Raw genomic sequence first — 22,864 nt, forward strand, 5'->3', positions numbered from 1 at the left:
GCTGTTCCACAGTAAACCATACAAATACTTTTCTAATTAAGCGTATTGATTTTCGCTTGTTAGTAAGTAGCTCTGTGACCTGGAGGAAAGTCACTTGCCATCTCTATTACCATAGCTGAAAACAGAGAGAATTGTGATTGGATGATCTCAGGCATCCATGTCAGATTTAAATTAGATTCTCTAGTTTCTGGTCTATTTTATTTTTCCCCTCCTTTGTATCTTTTATTAAAGTGTTAGCCATTTTAGAACTTGAAAGGAAATTATTATGAGCATGATTCTGGCTAATCTAGATTGACTTTGGCAGCGAACAGTTTAAATAGGAAACTAAGAAGTGTTGGTCATTTTTTATTTTTGGAAATTCCAAAGTGGTTCACAAATAGATGCAGGAATTCTTTATATATTTTCCTTTTCCTTTTTACATGCAGCAAAATCGAATTTGGGGGATTTTCAAAAATGGTAAAATCTCCTTAGACTACAGGCAACAAGTAACACTTGGGGAGAGCTTTTTCCTCTTGGGGTACTGCCTTCAATCTGATATTCATTTTGGCTCCGATCAGTTGTAAACACCAGGCAGTTTCTGTGAAATGTAACTGGTGTTTGCTCTGGGCTGATGGGACAGCCGTGTGCTGTTTGCTCTGCCGGTAGCTGTACCCGAGTATCCGCAGTGCATTATTCAGATCAGCTCCCACAAACCAGATGTCCTAATTCCAGGTGGATTGTTAGAAATCTTGTCACTTACAGCAACAGCCGGGCCCCCTCGTAGCTTAAAGAGCAGTAGTCGGACAAATCAACCATTGTTACAAATTCACTTTTTATCTCGTGAACAGCTTGCATAAACTAGCATAACTGAAGATATTTCCAACCTGATCCGCACTGAAATGATAGGGACACTGAAAGCCTTATCCATATTACATTAAATTGTTTGCTTGTTGCCAACACCTATCATTTAAGACACTGAATAAAATCCCCATGCCAAAATTAGATTTATAAAATTTGTAATTCTATTTTCTATATGATTTGTCTTCCATCTCCCAATATGATTTTTTCCATCTCCCAATACACAAGCTATGCCCTTCATATTTTTTACATTTTTACACACAGATTGCTCGAAATACTGTCATTGTTATTTTGAATATGTAATAAAACTTCCAGAGCTTGGCTTATTGCTAAAGAGTAGGTTGAAATATAAAATATTACACTGTTGCCTTATTATTTGCAAGTAAATAAAATTAATCTGAATAACCACTGAAGAAACATTTCTAGGTAGAACTCTTGTAAATGATGTTTTAGTGAACACAATTCATTTGCTGATAAACAATATTCACTTGTGAAAAGCAGCAAAAACAAGCCCACAAATGAGCTAACAGCCTGTAAAAGAGGATCATTAGTGAGAATGGGTTAAATAAACTCTCTGTTATCTTGTTTGCAGCTATTACTTTTCTTGGTGTGTGCATGACAACATATATGTAAACGTGCACATGTGTGCAGACACACACAAAGCCTAAAACTGTTATTTAAGTAAGTCTCTGCCAGTAGTATAAAAGGAAACATACTCAGGCTTAGCATTTCAAATTCTAAAATAATGGCATTCATGACATTCAGAGTGTTTATAGTATTTTTTTCTTCAATCTGCCCTAAGAATACTTAATTTTTAAACTGTATAATCCCTATACATTATCTAATTATATAGATAGATACAGATAAATACTATGAAGGTAAATAGGTATCAACTGACGATGAGCATGTGTATAATTACTGACTTTTAAAGCTAGAACAGGTTTAAATAACTTTCTCCCTCAACATGGAAAGCTGTTTCATAAATAAGATATCATTTTAATCAAAATTGCTTTTAATCAAACTACATAAGGACAGTGTTTTTTTATAGTATTTAATATTAAGGTATTCCTTTTGTCTAATAAACTTATTCAATAAGAAAAAAATGATATACATTTTTTTTCTTAAAACCAAAACTCCATTAAATTCACTTTAAGGACATATAAGTACATATTTCAACTGAAAACAAATGCCATAGTGGTTAAGGCAAATGCTTTCTGCCACATCAAGGAAAGTTTTTTTTTTTTTTTTTTTTTTTTTTATGAAATACATCACATTTAACTCCAGAACTTTAAAACTGACTTTTTATTATTTATTAATGGCAATTTGAGGCTGTAGAGTATAATGGGATGTCTTGTTCCTAGTACTGTCACTAACTAGTTGTGTGATTCGAAAAATTAACCTAAGCTCTTACAGCGTCAGTGTATCCATCAGTAAAATGAAGAATTTCAATTATAAAACTTCAATTTAAAATTATATTTTCATTAGTCACATCCAGATGTGGTCTTGCATCCCAAGAGTATACCATCATGTATTACATACAGGCTAAGAGACTTCAAAGATACTCCATTTAGAGAAAAGGAAAAAAAGAATGTGATGAATATACTTTGAAAAGGTTTATGTGAGAAAAGTTTGTAAGATGCCTTGCCTTAGTGTTCATCATATTTTACAGTATTTAGCCATCAATGGTATGGGTTTATGGCAGAATATTCAATTTACCTACAAATAATTTGATAGTTGGAAGTGATCTTTCCCATTGCCTGCTTTATAACCCCATTCTTCTTTTCAGTTAAATAAAGAGAGGGTTCAAGAGATTAAGGAATTTGTTAAAAGTCACGTAGTTTAATGGCAAAAAGCTTAAGAATACAACCCTAGAGATAGAAGGACCTCATGTGGTCCCTTGTGCTGTATCTATGGTATTTTTGTCTTCGAAAGTTGCCTGACATCAGTGCACTTTTTATGTGCTAAGAACTCTTCACTAAATAATTTCCATGACGTCGGGTTAAAAAACACTCAAGCAGAGACACAGACAACTTTAGGATGTACTTGAAGAATTAGTCAGACTACCTAAGAATTTGGACATAGTAAAGGCTTAATGATTTCATTTAGACTCAAACATAGACATGGCACTTGAACTTGATGTTCTCAAGGATGAGTTAAAAAATTAGGAAAAATGGCCATGCCCTCTCTAACTGAAAAGAATTGTTGGGAGTTCTTTAAGGAACCTCCTAGAAGTTCTTTTCTTTAGATTTCCAGCTACATGTGTCAACTAGTAGCTAAGTGACAATTAGTTAAAGTTTCAAATATCACAACCTGCTTGTGAAAAGAAATGTAAACAAAAAAGATGCAAAAGAAATTCAAAAGAAAGTTGCCAGAACCAGAACCAAAAATACATTTAGAACTTGCACCAAGAAGAAATATAAATTCTTTGTGATGACTAATTTCAAGAAAGTTACAAAACTCCTATTGCATATCTCGAATGAAGCTAAGGAATACTGGCACTAATATGAAATCGCGTTTCTTCATATCCTTTCTTTTTTGACTGTGCTAATAATGTTCTTCAATTTCATCATGTCATGCAATACTTAAAGCAGAAAGGTATGAAATGAGGAATTTCCAGCTCCCATTTTATTGACTCATCTAGCCATGAATATTTTAAGAGGGAATGTCTCTTGTTCTACTGATATTTGGAAAGGCTGTAGGAATTGCTGCCTGGGGATACAATAGCTTACTTAATCTTAGTGGAACAAGAAGAGGAATTTACTGACTAAGCCCTGGACTAGGAACAATAAACGCATAATCAAGAGTGCTGTCGTGGAAAATCTTTGTGCTCTTCCATTATTTGAAGCCATCTTCTCCTGCTTCAGAGTTCGTTTTTGCTCTTGGCAAGGTGATTAAATGGGTATATACACACACACATATAAACTATGATTTTAGATCAATAAGAAAAGACTATTAAGGAAGAATATATAGATAGATAGATATCCTCTATTAGCACTTATTCTACTTTTTGTTCCTTTTCGGCTTGAGTCCTTGTAGTAAATTAGTAAGTCAAAATGCAAATAAGATAGGAGGGGCAATAGTATGAAGCATTATCAGTATTTTATAACTAAGATTAATCATTTTTCAAATTCCTCGTTCAGATTAGTTTTTCACAAGAAAGAGAAACCATGAAATCTCATTTGAGAGCAGAGTTGAAGTATTATGCAGGGGCAGAAGGAGGGCATAGAAAAGAGAGAACAGAAATGGTAAAGTCAAAATCTACATGTGGCACAGTGAAAGGGTATTAGATTCAGAGAGCCACCAGTGGCTGTTCGTGTGCATGGGGAGCACTTTTAGCTTCCCTGATCCTCAGTTTTCTCAAAATGGGAGTCATAATTTTTAATAATGATATTTACCCTGGAAGGTTATAAGAATAAATGAAAACTAAAATAGTCTAATCTGTGGCATATATAATACATGTTAGGTTCCCTTGCTGTTTCTAAGAGAAGTAATATATGCATCTATGAAACACAGTAGACTCTATAATTTAGTCATAGAGTTAGTGAAAAGTGAACAAAGGATGAAAGTCCAAGTTAGTAGTCCTTCAACTGGATCATAAGGTCATTATTATTAACTTATTTATCATAGTATATCATAATATATTTTATTTATATTATATCATCATTATTGTTATTTATTTTTGTGTATATAGAGTAAAAATAAAGTTTCTTTAAAAAGTAGCATCTCACATTATCAAACCAAATACATAAATGAGTACATTAATACACACATACATAAATAGGCAAAAGTACTTATATGTTACATAGAAGACACGCACATGTGAGTGTGAACCAGCTGCCTAGATTTAATAGGTTTCCCCAGAACTTACTGATTTGGGGAATATGAGCACATTTTGTTTGTTTTCTTCTGGTTGCTCTATGAAAAATGAAGATCCTAAATCCAGATGTCTCAAATGCTGGTATGCTGAATTCAGTTGTGAAAAAAAGTGTTAACAGGCATGCATCAAGAATTTTACATAGTGCAAAAAAAAAAATTATCTATCTGCTGCCTCACCTGAGAAGTGTGAAATGCCCATCAGGGTGTGAAGGATATATGCCAAGGAGGATAAAAAATTGAGAACCCTTAATAGTTACTATGTGAAGATGTCTAGGTTATAAATTAGTGCTGATGGATTAGCACCATCTTACAGAGACATGTTCTATTTTAGTTAAAAGGATTTAAAGAGTGTTTCTTGGCCCTAGAAACTTTAATCCTATAGTTAATATTGAGAGTAACAATTATCTGAAGATTAAAAAATAAATCTCTCTCTCATTAAGTACATGTTTAATTTAGATAGAAGTTAGGCATTAAGGATGTATTTTTGTTTGTTCCTAAGAAGACAGATTTGTATGATATTTTAAAAAAATATCAGGGAACACAGTTCATCTAGTTAACAATTTAAAATTTTCCAGGAATAATATAAAATAATACAATTTTAATTAGAACAACAAATATGAGAAATACAGGGCATGTAACAAAGTTCCAAATCTTTGTCATTCAACTGAAAAGTAAATTTGAGAACATGATGTGTTTAAAAGTGCATTTAACACTGTTTGATACATTTGCTAACATCTGCCTTCTCTATAATCCCTGGCATTTGAGTCCACATTAATCACACAATGTCCCAGGGATTATGGCCACAAATTAAACTTGACTCTCTTCATCACCCATACATATTTTCACACCAGCAACAAACTCCATCTCACTTGCCAGTTCATAGCCCACCTCTTTCTGTCTTTGTCCTGCTGACAATAAATCCCCTCACCAGTTAATTGAACAGATGTACCCAGTGCTGCTTCCTGAAGACGCGCAAAGCTGGGCTTTGATGGACGGTAGAAAGTGGCACAATTTAAAAAAAAAAAAAAACAAAAAACCTTTTAACTGAGAGCACTGCTTTGTTCTCCTTCAAACTTTAAGGTCACTGCAGCTCATTCTGATTGTCGGGATCTTAATTTTTACTCAACCAATTTACTTGCAGCTGTCACTCTTCCCAATATTAAAAGTTCAGCTCTTCAAATGTGGGGAGTTGGGGGGAGGTTGTTGTGCAGGGAATGAGAAGAGCTTGTTACAACCTAAAAACAGCAAAAACAAGTAAAATCTGGCTTGGCTCTCAAGTACAAAAAGTTATTTTCAAAGCCTATAAATTATGACACAGTGATTAACATGTAATTTAAATATATTTAAACAACAATTATATCACTTTTCCAGCCCAGCTAATTGGCCTCACAGATGTTCCCTTGTAGCTGCACTGCCCTTCCAAGGGGGAAATGAATGAGGTGCTTTTTATCATGGAAAACAGAAAAAAAGCAAATGGAAAAAATGGAAACAGAAACATAAAAGGCAGCCAGTAACCCTAAAAACAATAAACGCTAAAGGCGCTTTGCTTAGCATTTTTTTTTTTCCATTTTAATGCTGAAAACTAGGAGAAGCATGAAGACACTCCTATTACTGTGATGGTATCTGGCAGTGTGTCCAGTTACGGAGCTGGCAGGTTGCTGACGGAAAGACTGGCCAAAGCAAGGACAGCGGTGCATTCTAATAAGGCCTGGCCGCACTTCACGTCTTGGAACAGACTAACTGCAAGAGAGCTAGTTATTTTTAATACAACGCCTTTACAGTTGAAGACGGTCTAGCCCAGATAATGAATACAATAATAAAGTATTTCCTGATGAAGAATGACTTGCGGGTTACTCCTTTGATCCTTTATCTCTCAAGTTTTAGAAGATGCTAAACGTGCAGCTGTCAATGCTCTTTCCTCAGCTGGGATTCTAATTGAACCCTGCCCAATATAGCAACTCTTGCAAAGTAAGAGGTCAGAGGAACACTGGTAATTGCGAATATTTTGGAACACCTTGTCTTTTAATATGTCATCATAGGATAGAAGTTAAATTCACTCCAGCCTCATTTTACTCTTGTCTTTTCTTCTAATAATCTCAGGTAATGTTGTAAATTGCAAAAGGCCGCTAGCTGGGCCACCCCAAGTATATCATGGTAGCTCCAGTATCTGTCATAATTCCTGTGCTTTCATTGTAGAAATGTAATAAATATTTGCTAAATGCTTGCCAAATAATTTGAATTTAATGATAGGGTAAGGCCAAGGTTTTAAGATGATAAAGTTCCAGCAGATAGTTGTCACATTTTTGTACCATCCCTCTATTTTTACACAACACTGGACTATACAGAAATTTTCTTTCTCAAATTTTGTGAATAAACAGATTTGATTTCATAACTTTCTAAAAGATAGCAAAATACACCTATATTCAAGGTAATGTGGAAAACAGGTAAGCATTTAAAAATGTTTCTTTGATGAGAAGCTTTGGCACTTTGCTTGACTTTCAAAATCTGACTTAGGTGTGAATATTTAAATTTTTAAGCCATAAGAATATAGAATTTGGGATTTTTTTTTCCTTAATAGAAATATGATTTCAACCAGTTCTAAATACATAAAAGTAATGTATGTAAAGCATCTTTTCAGGAAAGAAATCAATTTTCCAAGATTTTCTGCTGTTTCCTGGCTTTAAAAAAAAATAAGACTGACAAGAAAATATTATGTATCTTTTCATAAGGAGAAGCTAAGAAGCTGACCCTTTGCTGAAATGGTGAAAAATAAATATAACTTCATAGCAAAAATTACTCCAGGCAAATTGAAATCCACGTCTATCTCCTGTTAGATAAATTTCTTCTTGTAAGAGAAAAGTGAAGCTGTGGTATGTGGCCACTGGGGTCATTTAACGTGTAACAAAGGAAATGGTTCCTCATTTACAACTATGGTTAATTATCTACTGCTTTTCCCTTTCTTCCAGGATTAATCAGAAGAATATTCATAGTTGACTTATTTTTAATCCGTCAAAATTTTTTACTTTTTCTCTATAACTTTCCTTTCCTTTTCAGGATTGAATTAAAATATTTAATATCCTCAAAAAATAAACTTACTTGTAGTCATAGGCATAAAATGTTTCTGTTTAGCAAACTTCACTGTTGTGCATGTTTTCCCCTTTGGTTCATACAACTCATGTGGCTTTTCTTTTTCTTTTCTTTTTTTTTTTTTCTCCATTCATGTTACCTCTTATTATATCCATCATTCCATTTTTCTTTCCTATTAGAGTGAAATTGGACACAGCCCTCCTCCTGCCTACACTCCCATGTCAGGAGTAAGTATTTCACAGTCAACCTTCATCTTTTAGGATTTTTGGTCTTTGCTTACCACGTTTCCTCTCTCTTGTCTCATCATAATTCCCTCATTTTGCCTTTGCCAACAGTGAGTTGAGAATTTACTGTAAATTGTGTACCCGCCGAGGTAGAGATGTTTTATCTCAGTAGATGATCCAGAGTTGAGATGTCATGCGTCAACAGTAGTTTTTGATTTTTATCGGAAGGATTTACCTGGGCTCATACGTTATGCTTCTGGGTGAGGAGGTTATCTTTACTTCCACGATGACAGGTCTTGTGCTAAAAAGTCAGAATCTCAGTGACGATTCCCTAGTTAGGCACTAGAGACTCAGAGTCATAGGAACTGCAGAATAGAAGGCCATAAGGAAATATCACCATTCAAATTGCATCACTGTTCTTAACGGCAGCAGTTCTACAGTTAATGACATCACCATTTGTCTTGCAAATTCACTTTGAATTTTTGCATTAAAAATAGGCAATTGTGGGAAAAGATCATGAAATATTTTTTTTTAGATCATGTGGTTGGGTGGTTAGTAAAAGTAAAATATATATTTCCAAATTGTTTTCCCACAGTTGAGTTGTTACCTGATAAGAAAAAGTGGAATTGTAGGTGTTTCTAGTCTGGAACTCAAAGTCATTAAGTATTAGGGGGAAAAACTCAATTGAGAAACTCTGACTTTTCTCTGAGAGACAAACTCCCATATTCTTTCGGTTATTAACATTCATTCTTGACAGCTATTCCTAACAATAACTTCGATCCAAATGTGTCTCTACTATTGACAGAACCAGTTTGTGTACCGAGATGGGGGTTTCGCTGCAGAGCAAGGAGTGCCCGTGCCCTACAGAGCCACAACCAGCACCATCCCAGAAGCTCCAGTCGCTCAGGGGGCTACAGCCGAGATCTTTGATGACTCCTGTTGTAACGGCACCTTACGCAAGCCAGTGACACCCCATGTCCAAGAGGACAGCAGCACCCAGAGGTACAGCGCCGACCCCACAGTGTTTGCCCCGGAACGAAGCCCGCGAGGAGAGCTGGACGAAGAAGGGTACATGACCCCTATGCGAGCCAAACCCAAACAAGGTACAAGCAGTGTGTTCAGAAATGATCGCCGTTCGACATTCACTTCCATCAAAGTATGCAAAGTGTAGAAGGGAAGTGGCCGAACCAGTGGGCTGGGTAACATTTGTGATCCACAGAAGGTCCGGGCTGCTACTCTTCCTAGTGTGCGTTCTGCACCTGCAACCTCACCATCTAGGGGCCTCTTTAGAAATTAGAATCTCACACCCCACCTGAATGGGAATCTGCATTTTAACAAGACCCCCAGGTGACTTTTATGCACGATCAAGTTTGAGAAGCACTGATCTAAATGAGTCCCTACTGGAATATTTGAATGAGGCAGCATATCACAAGATTTCAGAGCCATTTCTCTATTGGACTGATTGTGGAGATCATAAAGACTAGTCTTGTTAGTAAAAGCATCCAAAGCGTTTGATGGTGCCAATAAAGGATTTGATTGATTCATTAAATTGGTGTCACTTAAATGACCTAGAATATTATAGGAAATGATGATTTCTTGTATGATACATTTCAAAAATTAAAGTTCTGACCCTGCAGATATTTATATGTTAGCCATCACATCCTTAAGATATTCATAGTTGGTGGTTTTACAAAGCACAGCAATAACTTTAGGAAGTGGGTAGTAGGAATATTAAACACCTAAATCAAATAATATTCCAACTTTGAAAAAAGCCTCTTTCTTCTGTGTTAATAGCATCAGAAAAAGGGGAAGATAGATTATCATTAAAAACTGATGATCGTGTCTCAGTCTTCAGTGACACAGCAAACTGTATTTTCAGACTCTACGAAGGCCCACTATCTCCCTTAATATGCAATTATAATCACTTTTACAATATGCAATTAAAATATATCCATCTCGATATGTATGAAAGCATTACTTACTGTAATGAAGAATCGGATGTTTACAGTAGCCCAGTGGTGACACAAATGTAGGTTTTGAGAAGGTTTGGCTGCTTCCCCTGAAAGTGGAATACCCTCCGGGAAGATTCTCAACTCCTCCATAAAATGATCCCTCTCTGTAGAACTCCATGGCTACCCACATTTTCATCAGGACAATAAATAAGTAGATTGCAATGAGAAAAGGTAACTTGAACCTTCTAAGGGAAAGGCAAGTCAGTCTATATAGACTCACTGTAGACCGTCCCCAGATTTTATCTCTGAGTACTAAGACACCTGTGCTTCTGCAGAAGGTTCTTCTACACTAGCCTAGTTCTCAGACAGTAGAGAATTTTAGTATAGACATTCCTAAACTTTCAATTAAGAAATTTTAGCAATCTGGTAATAAAAATCAAATTCTGTCTCCCTTGTAAGTTTTTTCATACATGTTTTTCTTAAAATGACAGTAGCTTTGAGAACCATTCAAATTAAAACTTCTGATGAAGTGTCAAGTTCAGCCTACTCCTGTAGGGGCAACAACGAAAACGGTGCAGCTGAACAAGGAGATTACTCTGCAAGAGTTAGGGAATTTGAATTCTAGTTGAACACTAACTGTATCCTTCATACATCAGTCAGTCTCCGTTTTCTGTCTATAAAGCTGGAAAAAAGCTTGCATATCCTTTATCACAGGATTGTTGTGAGGATGAAATGATAATGCCTTATAAATGACTGGGCTGTAATTCATGTATATCGTGGTAGGATATTCATCACTGTCTTTTAACTTGAACATGATGCTAAATACAGGGGGTAGAAAGTTTGTTTCAGATGGTGGTATTTCAACAGACATTTGTGCCTTCTCCCTGCCCCAATACCAAAACAGGAATAGCTAACGTGTCATTTCCGTACATAGACTGAAAAAGAGGGTCCAACTGTATATGTGTCATCGTCTATATGCAGTCTCTACTACACATGGGGGTAAAATTAATCCTGGGGAGAGCAGCAGCAATTAGCAGCATTTTTTGAAATGCTGGGCCAACACTTATTCTTGATGAATTTATTAGATTGAATCCTACAAAATAGCCACTATATCACTGGTTTCAGCCTACAAAATAGCAATTTCTCATGATTCAAACTAATAGTTTGCTGTTTGATGATTATGATTAGCCATTGAAAATAAATGTTATCATCATATTTTATTGTTAAGCATACATATTGTCAAGCAAGTCAATTGAGAGGCATGTTAGATGTGTGTGTGATTTGATTAGTTGAGTCTTAGAAGTTTTCTTTCCTATGTGGAAAGCTTTCTGGGGAAACATCTATAATCAAATCCTTGTTACCCATATGGACATTCACAACGAATTATGTAGACTAAAAGACACTATTCTTTCACTTCATCCATTTATCTTGGCATGGGGTTAAGCTATAGACATTTTGATTTTCCAATATTCTTTTAAAAATTCTGATTTATTCACATTTAAAGGCTATTTAACCCTGATAGGTTGTCTTCTATGCCAGTATAAATGACTGAGTTTCAGAAAATAGAAACATTTAAACAACCGGCCCCATATGGAGGAGAGACAAATGCAATTAGAAGGAAAGAACAATCAAGGGACCAAGGACTCTGACCCTGGCCTTGTTGGGGCCTTGGTTTGTCATTAACATGTTTGGCCCACTTACTCCTTTTCCATAGGACAGTAGTAATCAACAGAATAGTTTTGTGAACGTTCATGAAAAGAAATCTGGCTTTATTGCTCTGGAAAAAGAAGCTAACCATCTGTAGAACCACGGTCCGATGGATATTTTCCAGCAAGTGGATGTTAACTGATGTTTTTATCTGCCCTCAGAATACCTGAATCCTGTGGAAGAGAACCCTTTTGTTTCTCGGAGAAAAAACGGAGACCTTCAAGCTCTGGATAATCCCGAATATCACAGTGCTTCCAGCGGTCCCCCCAAGGCCGAGGATGAGTATGTGAATGAGCCACTGTACCTCAACACCTTTGCCAACGCCTTGGGGAACGCCGAGTACCTGAAGAACAACGTACTGTCTGTGCCCGAGAAGGCCAAGAAAGCATTCGACAACCCCGACTACTGGAACCACAGCTTGCCACCCCGGAGCACCCTTCAGCACCCAGACTACCTGCAGGAGTACAGCACAAAATATTTTTATAAACAAAATGGACGGATCCGACCTATTGTGGCAGAGAATCCGGAATACCTCTCTGAGTTCTCGCTGAAGCCAGGCACTGTGCTGCCGCCTCCGCCCTACAGACACCGGAATACTGTGGTGTAGGCCCGCGCCCACTTCCCCACCGCCTCTCTTTCTCTTCCCGTCTTCCTTCTACTCCCAAGGCCAGTAGTTCTGCCACTTCCTGGTGGAAAGTAGCGAGATGCAATGACAGTTATGTGCTTATATAACTTGAACCTTAGAAGGAAGGACTGAAAGAGAAAGACAGGAGGAACCACACTGTTTCTTCATTTCTCTGCATGGGTTGGTCAGGAGAGTGGAACGGCGAGAGGAAGACCAGCAAATAAGAGGCAATACTGTCTGCTGCCAAACTAGTTTTCAAGTTTTTGTTTTTGTTTTTTTTTTTTTTTCCCCTCCTGATTTTTCTCTTTCTTTCTTATCTTTCTTCCTTCCTTCCTTTTTTTCCTTCCTTCCTTCCTTCCTTCCAAGGCACATGCTTGAAAGACCCAAGCTTTCTGTTCCTATTTGCAGGGACTGATAATTACATTTTCAGCATCCCTGGAAATCCTAATAAAGTTTCCATTAGAACAAAAGGATAATCTTTTACATAACATATAATAGTAACTAAAATTGAGAAGCCAGTCTCTCTCTCTGACAGTTTCTATCCTGACAAGCAAGAATGGCCAACTCAGCTTTCATGATATTTGACTCTCCGTCAAAGTTATAACAATGTGTGGGGGAGGGGCTTTTTTGTTTTCATGTTGTTTTGCTTTGATCTGTACCTTCTTATTACTTTCTCCCATATTTTGGGCTTTAATTTATAATTGCAAAGATTTTTACATAAAACCTTATGTGTTGCTCTAAATTGACGGAATTGTAAAAAGAAATATTTTAATATGGTGAAATGGCCACTATTTTAAATATACAGTCTTTAAAATTAGAAGGGGAGGATATTAGTCAAATGTAACATCAACTCCAACTTTTGTGTTTTACACTATTGACTATGTATCCCCCCATTCTTTACATTCTTTAACATTTTCTTCTCCTCTATGTACTTGATAAGCAGTTGGTAATGTTAAGAGTAGAAGGGAAACTAAGAGACAGTTCTGTGTGGTTCATGAAAACTACTGACGCTTTCGGGGTTGTCCAATGGGGAATCCATTGAACTGGAAGAAACACACTGGATTGGGTATGTCTACCTGGCAGATACTCAGAAATGTAGTTTGCACTTAAGCTATAATTTTATTTGTTTTCTTTCTGAACTCCATTTTGGATTTTGAATGAAGCAATATGGAAGCAACCAGCAAAACAACTCATTTAAATACATTTTTTTTAAGTGCTAAGATAAAGAAAGACTGGAAATGCCAAACCAAGCAAATTAGGACTTTGGAACAGTATCCAGGGATTATGGTGAGAGGGTCAGCACATGATCGACATGTGATATCACATTTCCTACACAAGGAAAGTTGTCCAGTTTGTATACTCCACTTGAAGGAATGCAAGTAAGGACTGGCTTGAATTCCATGGAATTTCTAGTATGAAACTCTATTTATATTAAGTAGAAGGTAACTCTTTGCACATAAATTGGTATAATAAAAAGAAATACACAAACATTTACTGATATAGATAGGTCCTTGGATCAAAAGTTGTAAATAAATGTGAAAAAACTTCTCATGTAATTATTTTAATATCCAACCTACTAATCTTTTGATACTTTATATAGTAACTCTTTTTCTTCAAACTCAGCATCTGAATTCTAGGACCATCTTTATTGTGTATCATTTTAAGATGAGCAATGAGAACAAATGGGTAGGGATGGGTCCAGGAAAGGGGGACCTCAGGTCAATAATTTAAAAAATTGGATGGAAGTCTCTCTTTTCTAGTAAAATCTGCCCCAATTCATTTGGAATTTTTAAAAAATATTTCCTTCTAATGTTAAAGTATTGGGACCAAATGTGAGTGTATCACCTAAATGAAAGCAATTAGACTAAAAATCTCCACTGGCAAAGAGGAGCATTTAGAAAAAGAAATGAAAAGAAATCTAGGTTTCTGCCTATTGAAAAAATGTATCTATCCATCCAGCTCCCTTATTTTTTCAACTCATAATGATTTAGGGTCTATTAAAAGCACTGTGTTATGTGGGGAGCACCCAGATAAATGCAATATCCCTAACTTAAAATTTTTACAATCCAGATATATTTGGAATGACATTTGTTTATCTATTTTATAATTCAAGGAATACAATTGCATGAACTATTTTATGACCATCATCATAAAATCAGCTCTTTGTTAAAAGATCTCCTGTGAACTCATCTGGAACATGAGTTAAGCATCCTACAAGTTACCGAAGTCAACAAAGAGAATAGCTTCAATGTTATCCAAACACAAACTGGTCTAGAAAGATGTTGTATCACTGGCTAGTTGTCCTCTCTGAATTCTTACTGGACAGTTAAATCAACAATAGATGTTGGTCTTCAGCCAAGAACATTTGAGGCATTGGGATTGATTTCTCCCTAAGTTTATGAAAAGTGAGGGAAGCTAAAAGAATGAGGTCGAGCGAGGGAGGGGTCTGTGAGATCTCTTTCAGTGAAGTTCCAGCATGAACTTCCCAAGGTTGTAGACACAGAACGACTCAGGGGCCACAGCCTAACAGCTCAGAGCTCTTCCACCCAATCAGAGGAGGCTCCAGCAAGAGTCCTCACATCAGTACTTATGAAAATGTGGATATAAGCCTGTCTTTCTAGGTAAATGTATACCAACTTCTCACTGACAGCACCCTTGTTGGGTACTAGAACTTGACTTTTTCTTCAGATTTACAATATTCATATGGTTTCTACTGGGATACGAAAAGCAGAATCACTTATGTTGGACAAGGAAAGAAATATAATTATTTTATTATTAAGTTAATAGAAAAGTATTCAGTGAATGTAGTGTCTCTGATCCTAAGACCCTTGCACATCAGGTGCTAATACTGGAGATAGATGCAAGTTTAATCCAAAAGGACCCAAAATGCTTCACAAGAACTCTTGTTCCTTCTGAATGATTTCTCTAGCACATACTTGATTTCTGTTGTTTTAGGGTTTTACTTTTGTTTTATTTTTGTCCCCCTAGGAAAACATATTTTGGAGTGTATAAAAGAGAGAGAGAAAAAAATTTCATCTGTTCCAAAGAATGACTTATTCAACCCAGTAGAGTGAAACTTTAAAATGCCAGTTAAAGCCTGCAAAGGGCATCGGAATAACAGATTATTGTAGGCTAGTTGTATCAGTGGAAATACGTAGAACCAATTAAGTAAATCTGAGGAAAATTAACGGTAACCTTACACAGACAGTATTTTTAAAATCACCATATCTTGTAGCTTATACCTATCTTGGAGAATCTTTTTTTCAGGTAAGAAAAACTGTGTAACTAAATGATTGTTTAAAGCAGTGGTTCTTAGACAAGTGAGAAAAGACGTTGTCCAAGCCACCATAGACCCAGAACCACAACGCATCCTACACCGCAAAGAGGCACTTGAACGACTGAGTAGCAAGTGATTTTCCGAATATTAGTGGCACTGGTTAGGATGAGAGTTCTTTCTCGGGTGATACTCTTGAAAGGGAATTTTTTAAAAAGTGCAAAACACAAATCAGATTAAAAATATATAAACTAAAAATATGAGATTTTTTTTTCTCAGTAGGTGAGGAAGATTAAATATCTGTAGCTGGAGAGGAGAAATAGCCTTCTTCAAAGTATTATAATACGTGTGTTAATACCTTCTGAAATCAGGACTTGGCGCGAAGATCATGTATATTCCTAATGCCTGGGACAAGCCAGCAGAAGGACCGCGAGGTTCTGCTTCTACATAAAGTTGGAAGGGGCATTAACATGCCTTTTGAAGTGTCAGAAATAAAAGAAAAAGAAAAGTGTTTAAGCCGATAAGGAAGGATGTAAATACATGTTTCTCTAGAGATAGCTAACATTTATTTCAAAACTTGAATTATTCACCCATCTATAAGTGTTGATTATTTAACTAGTATTTGTAGTTCATAAGGTAATAGAAAAGGTGATCATGAAAGCATGTATATAACTGGGCAGAACCACGATAATGCTGTAAGGTGTAGATTTAGTTAGGTTATCAGACATTAAATGATTTTAATACTATTAAGTAAATCAAACTAGAAAAGTAACCACAAAATATAATGTAGCAAAATAAAAGGCAGGATATGAAGATGTAAGATGGATTTTGTGTAGTAAAAAATACGTTTGCCATTTAAAATTGTTCTTTGTTAGGTTTAGCTGAAAGTAGGCATATGAAGAGCTGGTTCCACTTATGAAAACTTACTTTAAAGCATTACAATTATTTTTTTTTCTCATTCCCCTATGCCTTTACCATTTTTAAATGTATTCACTGTAAAGAGAAATTTTCAAAATTTGTTTTGCAAACACTACCTTGTAGAGTTTAACAGGCAAATATGTTACATATGACTTTAAGAGGTTTTCAGAATGAAGTAAAGGAAATATAAATGTTCTATTACCTTATGTAGAGACAAAAAATGAGTGGTGCCATTTAGTAAACAGACAAAATGCATTTAATTTGTGACATATCTGTCTTCCATGATATCCTCCCATCTACAAAAAAAAAAAAAAAAAAAAAGCCCAAGGAATTAATTAACAATATTCTGATAAATAAGTGCTAAAGTAAGCATTTCAAATGGCTGTATTTCCATGATTTTGGACTCTAGTTATTAGCCTGATGATTTTTAATAGGGCAAATGAGAAATCCAGGTGTAAAACACTTCTAGTTGTTAAAAAAAAGTCAGAAAAGGGAATCTACTGTATATGCTATGGGCAGAGAATTTTGCTGGGCCTTGCTTTGTGTATATGGTCTTTGAAGGACAGCTCGGCACCCATGCAGACGTCTAAGGCAGACTCACATCTCCTGATTGCCATTTGCTTAAGAACAAATAATACTATACAGAGGTAGACTGGGCATCATTCTAAAATAACAGTTGTCAGCAGAGACCGTGATATTAGTGAAATTACAAAGGGGCCAGCGTTTATACTTCTGGGTAGAATTAACACACCTTTTCTAAGCCCAGAGAGACTTTGCCAGAGTAGTTCTTCCCACAATTGCAAACACAAAGCTGTTGTGGACACTGTTGGCTCAGGAGCATTTGCATTTGTGTGGACAAACGGCTTTTAACACCATGGGCTGCTTTGTTCTTTCATTTAAAACAACAACAAAAAAATCTCTATAGGAGAGAAATTTCAGACACTCTGTTCAAAGTCCCGCTGCTTTTGCAGAGGTGCAAAAGCCTAGGGTGTGTCACCTCTGCAGACCCCTGTCCCACTTCTTCCCGGCCAGGTGCTATTTGGGGCAGAGGAAACTACTTCTCGGGTGATGAGCTGAAAAGACTCTGAGCCCCAATTTCAAGTAGATGTTCATACGCTTCTCCTGGAAAATACTCCTTTACAGTCAACTTTGCAAATGAGTGGTTATCTTATTAGGAATCACAGAAAAATTCATTTCTCTCTGGACCTTGCAAGAAAATACCGCCCTTACTTCTTTTCTCATCGGCACAACCATTCCGTCCTCCTCTCTTTTCTGCCACCTGAGGTCAAAGTGGCCCTTCTGATGCTGTATATGTGTTAAGCCATAGTGGACTTCTGAGGTCCCACATGCTGCTTTGTGAAATACGGATTTAGCCTCTGCCCTCAAATGTCTGATTTTTCCATAAACGATACTAGCGATTGGGACATTGTTTAGATTATTTCTCAAACACATGACTGCACATAGTATACTTTATGATATTAAAATGATGCTTTTCCATGAAGATCAATTCTCTTACTATGTCCTTCTCTGTAGGAATCTAAGTCGAGTCAGCCCTGTGATGAAATCTTGAAATTCACATATGTACACATACCCTTAGTTGATTTTAGATTTAATCTTTCCGTAAAAAATTTACATATAATAATTTATTTTTTGCCAGCAAATTAACTTATTTACTTTATTTATCTTACTTTACTCCTGACTGCAAATATTTTATAGCTGCTGTATTTTTTTTTCGTTAGTGAAGAGTCTTATTATCATAAAGGTAAAGGCAATTCATCTTTGAGAACCACCTGCAATTCTTTATGGGATCATTCATCCATCTGACAAATATATAATGAGTCCAGTTTCACTGAAATGAAAATCCTTGTGGTCTAATAATAGGTTGCCATTTTTTCTCTACTTTTGCTCTTTAAGGATATTCTTCTTTCAATGCTCTAATGAGTTTTACCCATATCACAAGAAGTGGTTATATTTGTACAAATATACAAATTTGAGAAAACAAAGTTTCATCTCTGTAGGCAATAGTCTAACTCGTACAAACCACTTTGCCTTTACCGCTATTTTTACCCCTGAAGTGTGGATGTTTCCCCCAGGCCTGTAGCTGTTTTGAAGGGAAGCAAATCAGAGCTCTTAAGTACTGACATAACCTGGTTCTTGAGTATCATTTCCGGATTTTTCAGTTAGTTGGGGGTTGTACCTTTTCCCTAACGTGAGAGTCATTTTCCTGTATATTTCTGGATCTCTCAGGGGCTGGGAGGGGGGAGAGAAGGGGCCACACCACTCCAAGAATCCTTTGGGATTACTCCAGTAATTAACCACGGAAGTTATTTTCTAAATGTAGATATGTAAGCTGTTCTTTTAAAGTAAGGTACTTCGGAATATGTAGCATAAATTGGTACTGCTGTTAAATGGGTCGATTATTAAACTGAGCAGCTGTGCGAGGGCAGCTAACTTTGAATGCACACCTCACTGGCTGGTGTGTCTACACCTCCTGTCTGGAGCACCAGGGACTTGCATCGCTGCAGGTCAAAACTGCATTTTCACACGGCGTGACTAGGTGTGTGTCTCTTTCTTGAGCACCATTCGAACAAGATCAGATGAAAATGAAATCAATCTGCAAGACAATTCATAGCACAAAAAATAATAAGTCACTTTAAATCTTCTCTCAAACATTCATCTCATACATGCATCAAAATAGTTGACTAAGATCAGTTCAGTTGATAAAGGGAGACACTTCACCGAAAAGGCAGAGGCTTAAGGTACACACATTTGTATTCATTTCCTTATGTTCTTGACTTGTAAACAGACAACAAGCCCTCTCTCTTCTGAAGTATCTTCAAAGGACAGGGGAGCAAAAATACCTAGCTGGTAAGCCATTGATGTTTCATTTAAATCCCAGTGTTCAAAGTTAGCTGCCTTTTTGAAATAAACAAACAAAAAATACTACTGTATGTTTGAAAATGTGAATAGTATTTTTATAGCTTGTTAAAGACATGGCTAGTTGCATTTGTAAATAGGGATAATGTTGCTTTAATTTTCTTCTGTGGGCATCTTTATTTGGAACATAATTGTCTTTAGGGTTGATTTGTATATAAGTAATTGGCTTGTGATTGTTTCTTTTTGGTTGGGAGTTATCATTTTGACATTACTTGTGATTCTGTGTTCAGCACTATCGTGACGTGTTCAACCTCTGCATTCGCTTACACAATAGGATATGCCAATTGTGTGTGGTGTAATGTTATTTTGATTTTTTTTTCTATTTTATCGATGAAGGATTATGCACTTAACACATACTAACTTTTTTAATGTTAGGTATATTTTTAGTATAATTTCCCTTATTCTTTCCTCTCCTTCAACCCTTCACCCCCTGTTTCTTCCCTTCCCCCAATTTCTGTTGTTCTTTGAGAATGAGGGACAAACAGTATTTTAAATTTCTGTACTTAGGCTTTTCTGTTAGTTCTCAAGGATCCTCTCTTGGCTCTTGGGAGAGAATTATACCTGTACAAGGCGATTATAGAATGCGACCTGCTTTGCCTCATTCTGTACTGATCATCCCAGCTGAACAATTTGAAAACTGTTCTGCCTTTTTGTTACATGAATCTGTCAGAAATATATTTTTAATTTAATATAAATGAAATTCAATAAAATATGAAACAAATGCTCTCTTGTGCATCAGAGGTTTGTTATGAGAAAAACCAACTGGGGAAATAGAAAGTGTGTTCTAGATTTAATAATCTCAAGATGTGGAAATGGGTTTATTTTTGTCCATTTATGAATCTCATTAATTATTCCTCAGAAGCCTTTGGTTGTTTCGAATGTAATACATGCCATATGTTTTTACCATCGAGCACAAAAGCCTACTGATGTGTACAGACTTACTCATTGGTACAGACTATGTTTAATTAAACTGTGATTGGTTTGCTTCTTTGGGAATAAAAAAATGTTTATGAAATATCTGGTAGGTTGTATCCAAACAACATTAATACTTTTAGGATTTTTTTTTTTCTTTCTTCTCTTACTGCAGTTTACAAAAATGGTCCTGACAAATCATTTTGTATAAAGAAATCAAATGTGAGTACCATGCTTGAAGTGAGGGAGAGGGAATGGGACCATAAACAGATTTGGGACAGGCCCATGGAAAGGGGGAAAGAAAGATTTCAGAGACGCTGGTTGGTGATGTGAACAAGATCTTCTCTCAGCACTTTATTATTGTAACTTTTCTATTTTTAAATATTACTTCTCACTCCTTCATACTTCCAAAGTGTAAGAACTTTAAGATTCCAATAACTTATTCACCCTCTATTACTTTTCCGAACTATTTTGGGTATTTGATTACATATGATGTCTACCAAATGGGTAGACAAGCAGAGACATATTTTCACTGCAATATATAAGAGTACGTTCTTAAATTTGTTCAGTTATGGGTCTTTAAAGATCCTGTTGGTTACACCTGCTGCTATTTGCATGGACGTGCATATGTTTTCTCCTTTGGATATTTTAACCCATTTATTTGAGATCATTGTCATATCATTGTGTTCAGGGTGAGGTATGTGAAGGCACCATGCATTTTAATCCATTGATAGACTGAGGAAGAGGGAGAAACACCTTGTATTTTCATTGCTTTAATACCTTAAAAGGTACAGTTGACATTTCCAGTGGCACCATGTGAGTTTTCATGGTCATTGTAATACTTATTAATTACATAATGCTTTACTATATGTAAACTTATTCTGCATTTGTCAGTTTTTGGCTCACTACACTGTTTTGAGATAAGTATTACTGAAATAGCCCCAATCATCTAGATAAGGAAATAGGACTAAAAATAACAAATCTAGAGCCATGTGACCTTCACTGAGTGGTGGTACTCACCCTCAGAGCTGCATCTTCTGATTTAAGTATCGTTCTTTCCTCCACTGGTTAAATGCTTCTCTTTCTCCCACTGCCATAGAGTAATCTCATTCTGATTGGAGACTAATATATGCTGACAAATTGTCTCAATTCAAGACCACCAGTGGCCTTCGCTAGTTCCTTTATAACTGCTCTGAAAACTTCACTCAGCCTCCTCAAGCTACCTGGATGTAAGCCATCGATGATGATGAATCAGATTCCTTTCACTCAAGAAAAATAAATGCAACATCGTCACAAGTCAAATGACTTTTTAAAATGACCATTTGGAGAGCCTACTGATTGTGGTCCTTTCTCAGGGTCTTATAAATCTGCTCAGTAAAGGCACTACTTGTCCCCCCACATATATCAGAGAATACCTATCTCTAGGAATGTTATTACAGACACCAATGTTAATAGAAGTGAAACCTCACATGAAAGATCTAATTTATAAATAAGTTGATAGGTTTCTTCAGTTTACTACGTGCTAAATGGCCACTGGAAGCAACTTCTGAAATAGTCGCAGCACAGAATCTGATGCTGAGCCAATGTCAGAACTTAAATTACAATGATGATGGTAAGAGAAAAAATATTATGGAGAAGCTGTGAGGTATTTAAGGGAATAGAAAGGGAGAAGCTAAACCGAAAGTCAAAATTCAGACTCTAGATTTTTCTATAGCTTTACACTCCAAGATTCCTGAATTCACAACTGTTCAACTTTACAAGCCCTCTAGGAAGATATCTATCTATATTTAGACCTGTATTTATCTATATATTGATATCTGTGTATATACATGTACCCATGTTTATGTATATAGAGAGATTATGGAGAGAGAATATATTAAACCAAATGTTTAAAGATACATTTATATATTACAAAATTTCATAAGAACCTCTGTTTTCAAGCAATTTCACCACAAACCCCAAGACATAGATCATAGTACAAGTTACACTCATAAAGTTGTAAACTGAGCAGGTGGATAGTTAGCTAATTGTATTTCCCTCCACAGTATTATCAAGCTACACGATGAGCCATGGGGAGCAAAACCACTAGACAGCCATCTTAAGATTAGAAACAGAAGACTGTCACCCAGATAGCAATTTTAAAGCTATAAATGGAACAATTCACCACAAGTTAGCAATCAGGAGATTGTAAACCAAATCGCACGCGTGAGACACGTGAAAATTGACTTACCTGCTCTTGCAAGTTTTTAAAAGATTTTTAAAAGAAAAATACCTCTCTTGCAAACCTGTTTCTACTTATTCAAATTTCCAAGAGAAGTAGAGTGTTCTACCAAAAGAAATAATTAGCGTGTTCTGCCTTTCTTAGAAACCAAGAAAAACAAATATTCCAAGCTTCCAAGACATATTAGCTGTCCACTGATTCCGACTGTACACATATCGTAAAATATCCTGAGGATAAAATCTTTATAATCTCATCTTAGTTATCTTAAACATCTTCTTATGTCATCTTCTTCCA

The 22,864-nt window shown here is 36.1% G+C and overlaps 1 protein-coding gene across 6 annotated transcripts in view; it reads left to right on the forward strand.

Moving 5' to 3' along the window:
• ERBB4 (erb-b2 receptor tyrosine kinase 4) overlaps positions 1-20,158 on the forward strand; it is a 985,443-nt gene extending 965,285 nt beyond the window's left edge. For 3 of the 6 annotated variants that reach the window (XM_045520468.2, XM_045520470.2, XM_010960060.3), the window contains 3 exons: positions 7,980-8,027; positions 8,830-9,127; positions 11,845-20,158. In XM_045520468.2, coding sequence (XP_045376424.1) covers positions 7,980-8,027; positions 8,830-9,127; positions 11,845-12,290 — 792 coding nt within the window. In that variant the 3' untranslated portion in view covers positions 12,291-20,158. The remainder of the gene's footprint in view (positions 1-7,979; positions 8,028-8,829; positions 9,128-11,844) is intronic. The other 3 variants (XM_045520469.2, XM_045520472.2, XM_045520471.2) reach the window with 1 other exon arrangement.
• The last annotated feature ends 2,706 nt before the right edge of the window (positions 20,159-22,864 follow it).

This window comes from Camelus bactrianus, chromosome 5, assembly GCF_048773025.1.
Source record: "Camelus bactrianus isolate YW-2024 breed Bactrian camel chromosome 5, ASM4877302v1, whole genome shotgun sequence".
Classification (NCBI taxonomy): Eukaryota; Metazoa; Chordata; class Mammalia; order Artiodactyla; family Camelidae; genus Camelus; species Camelus bactrianus.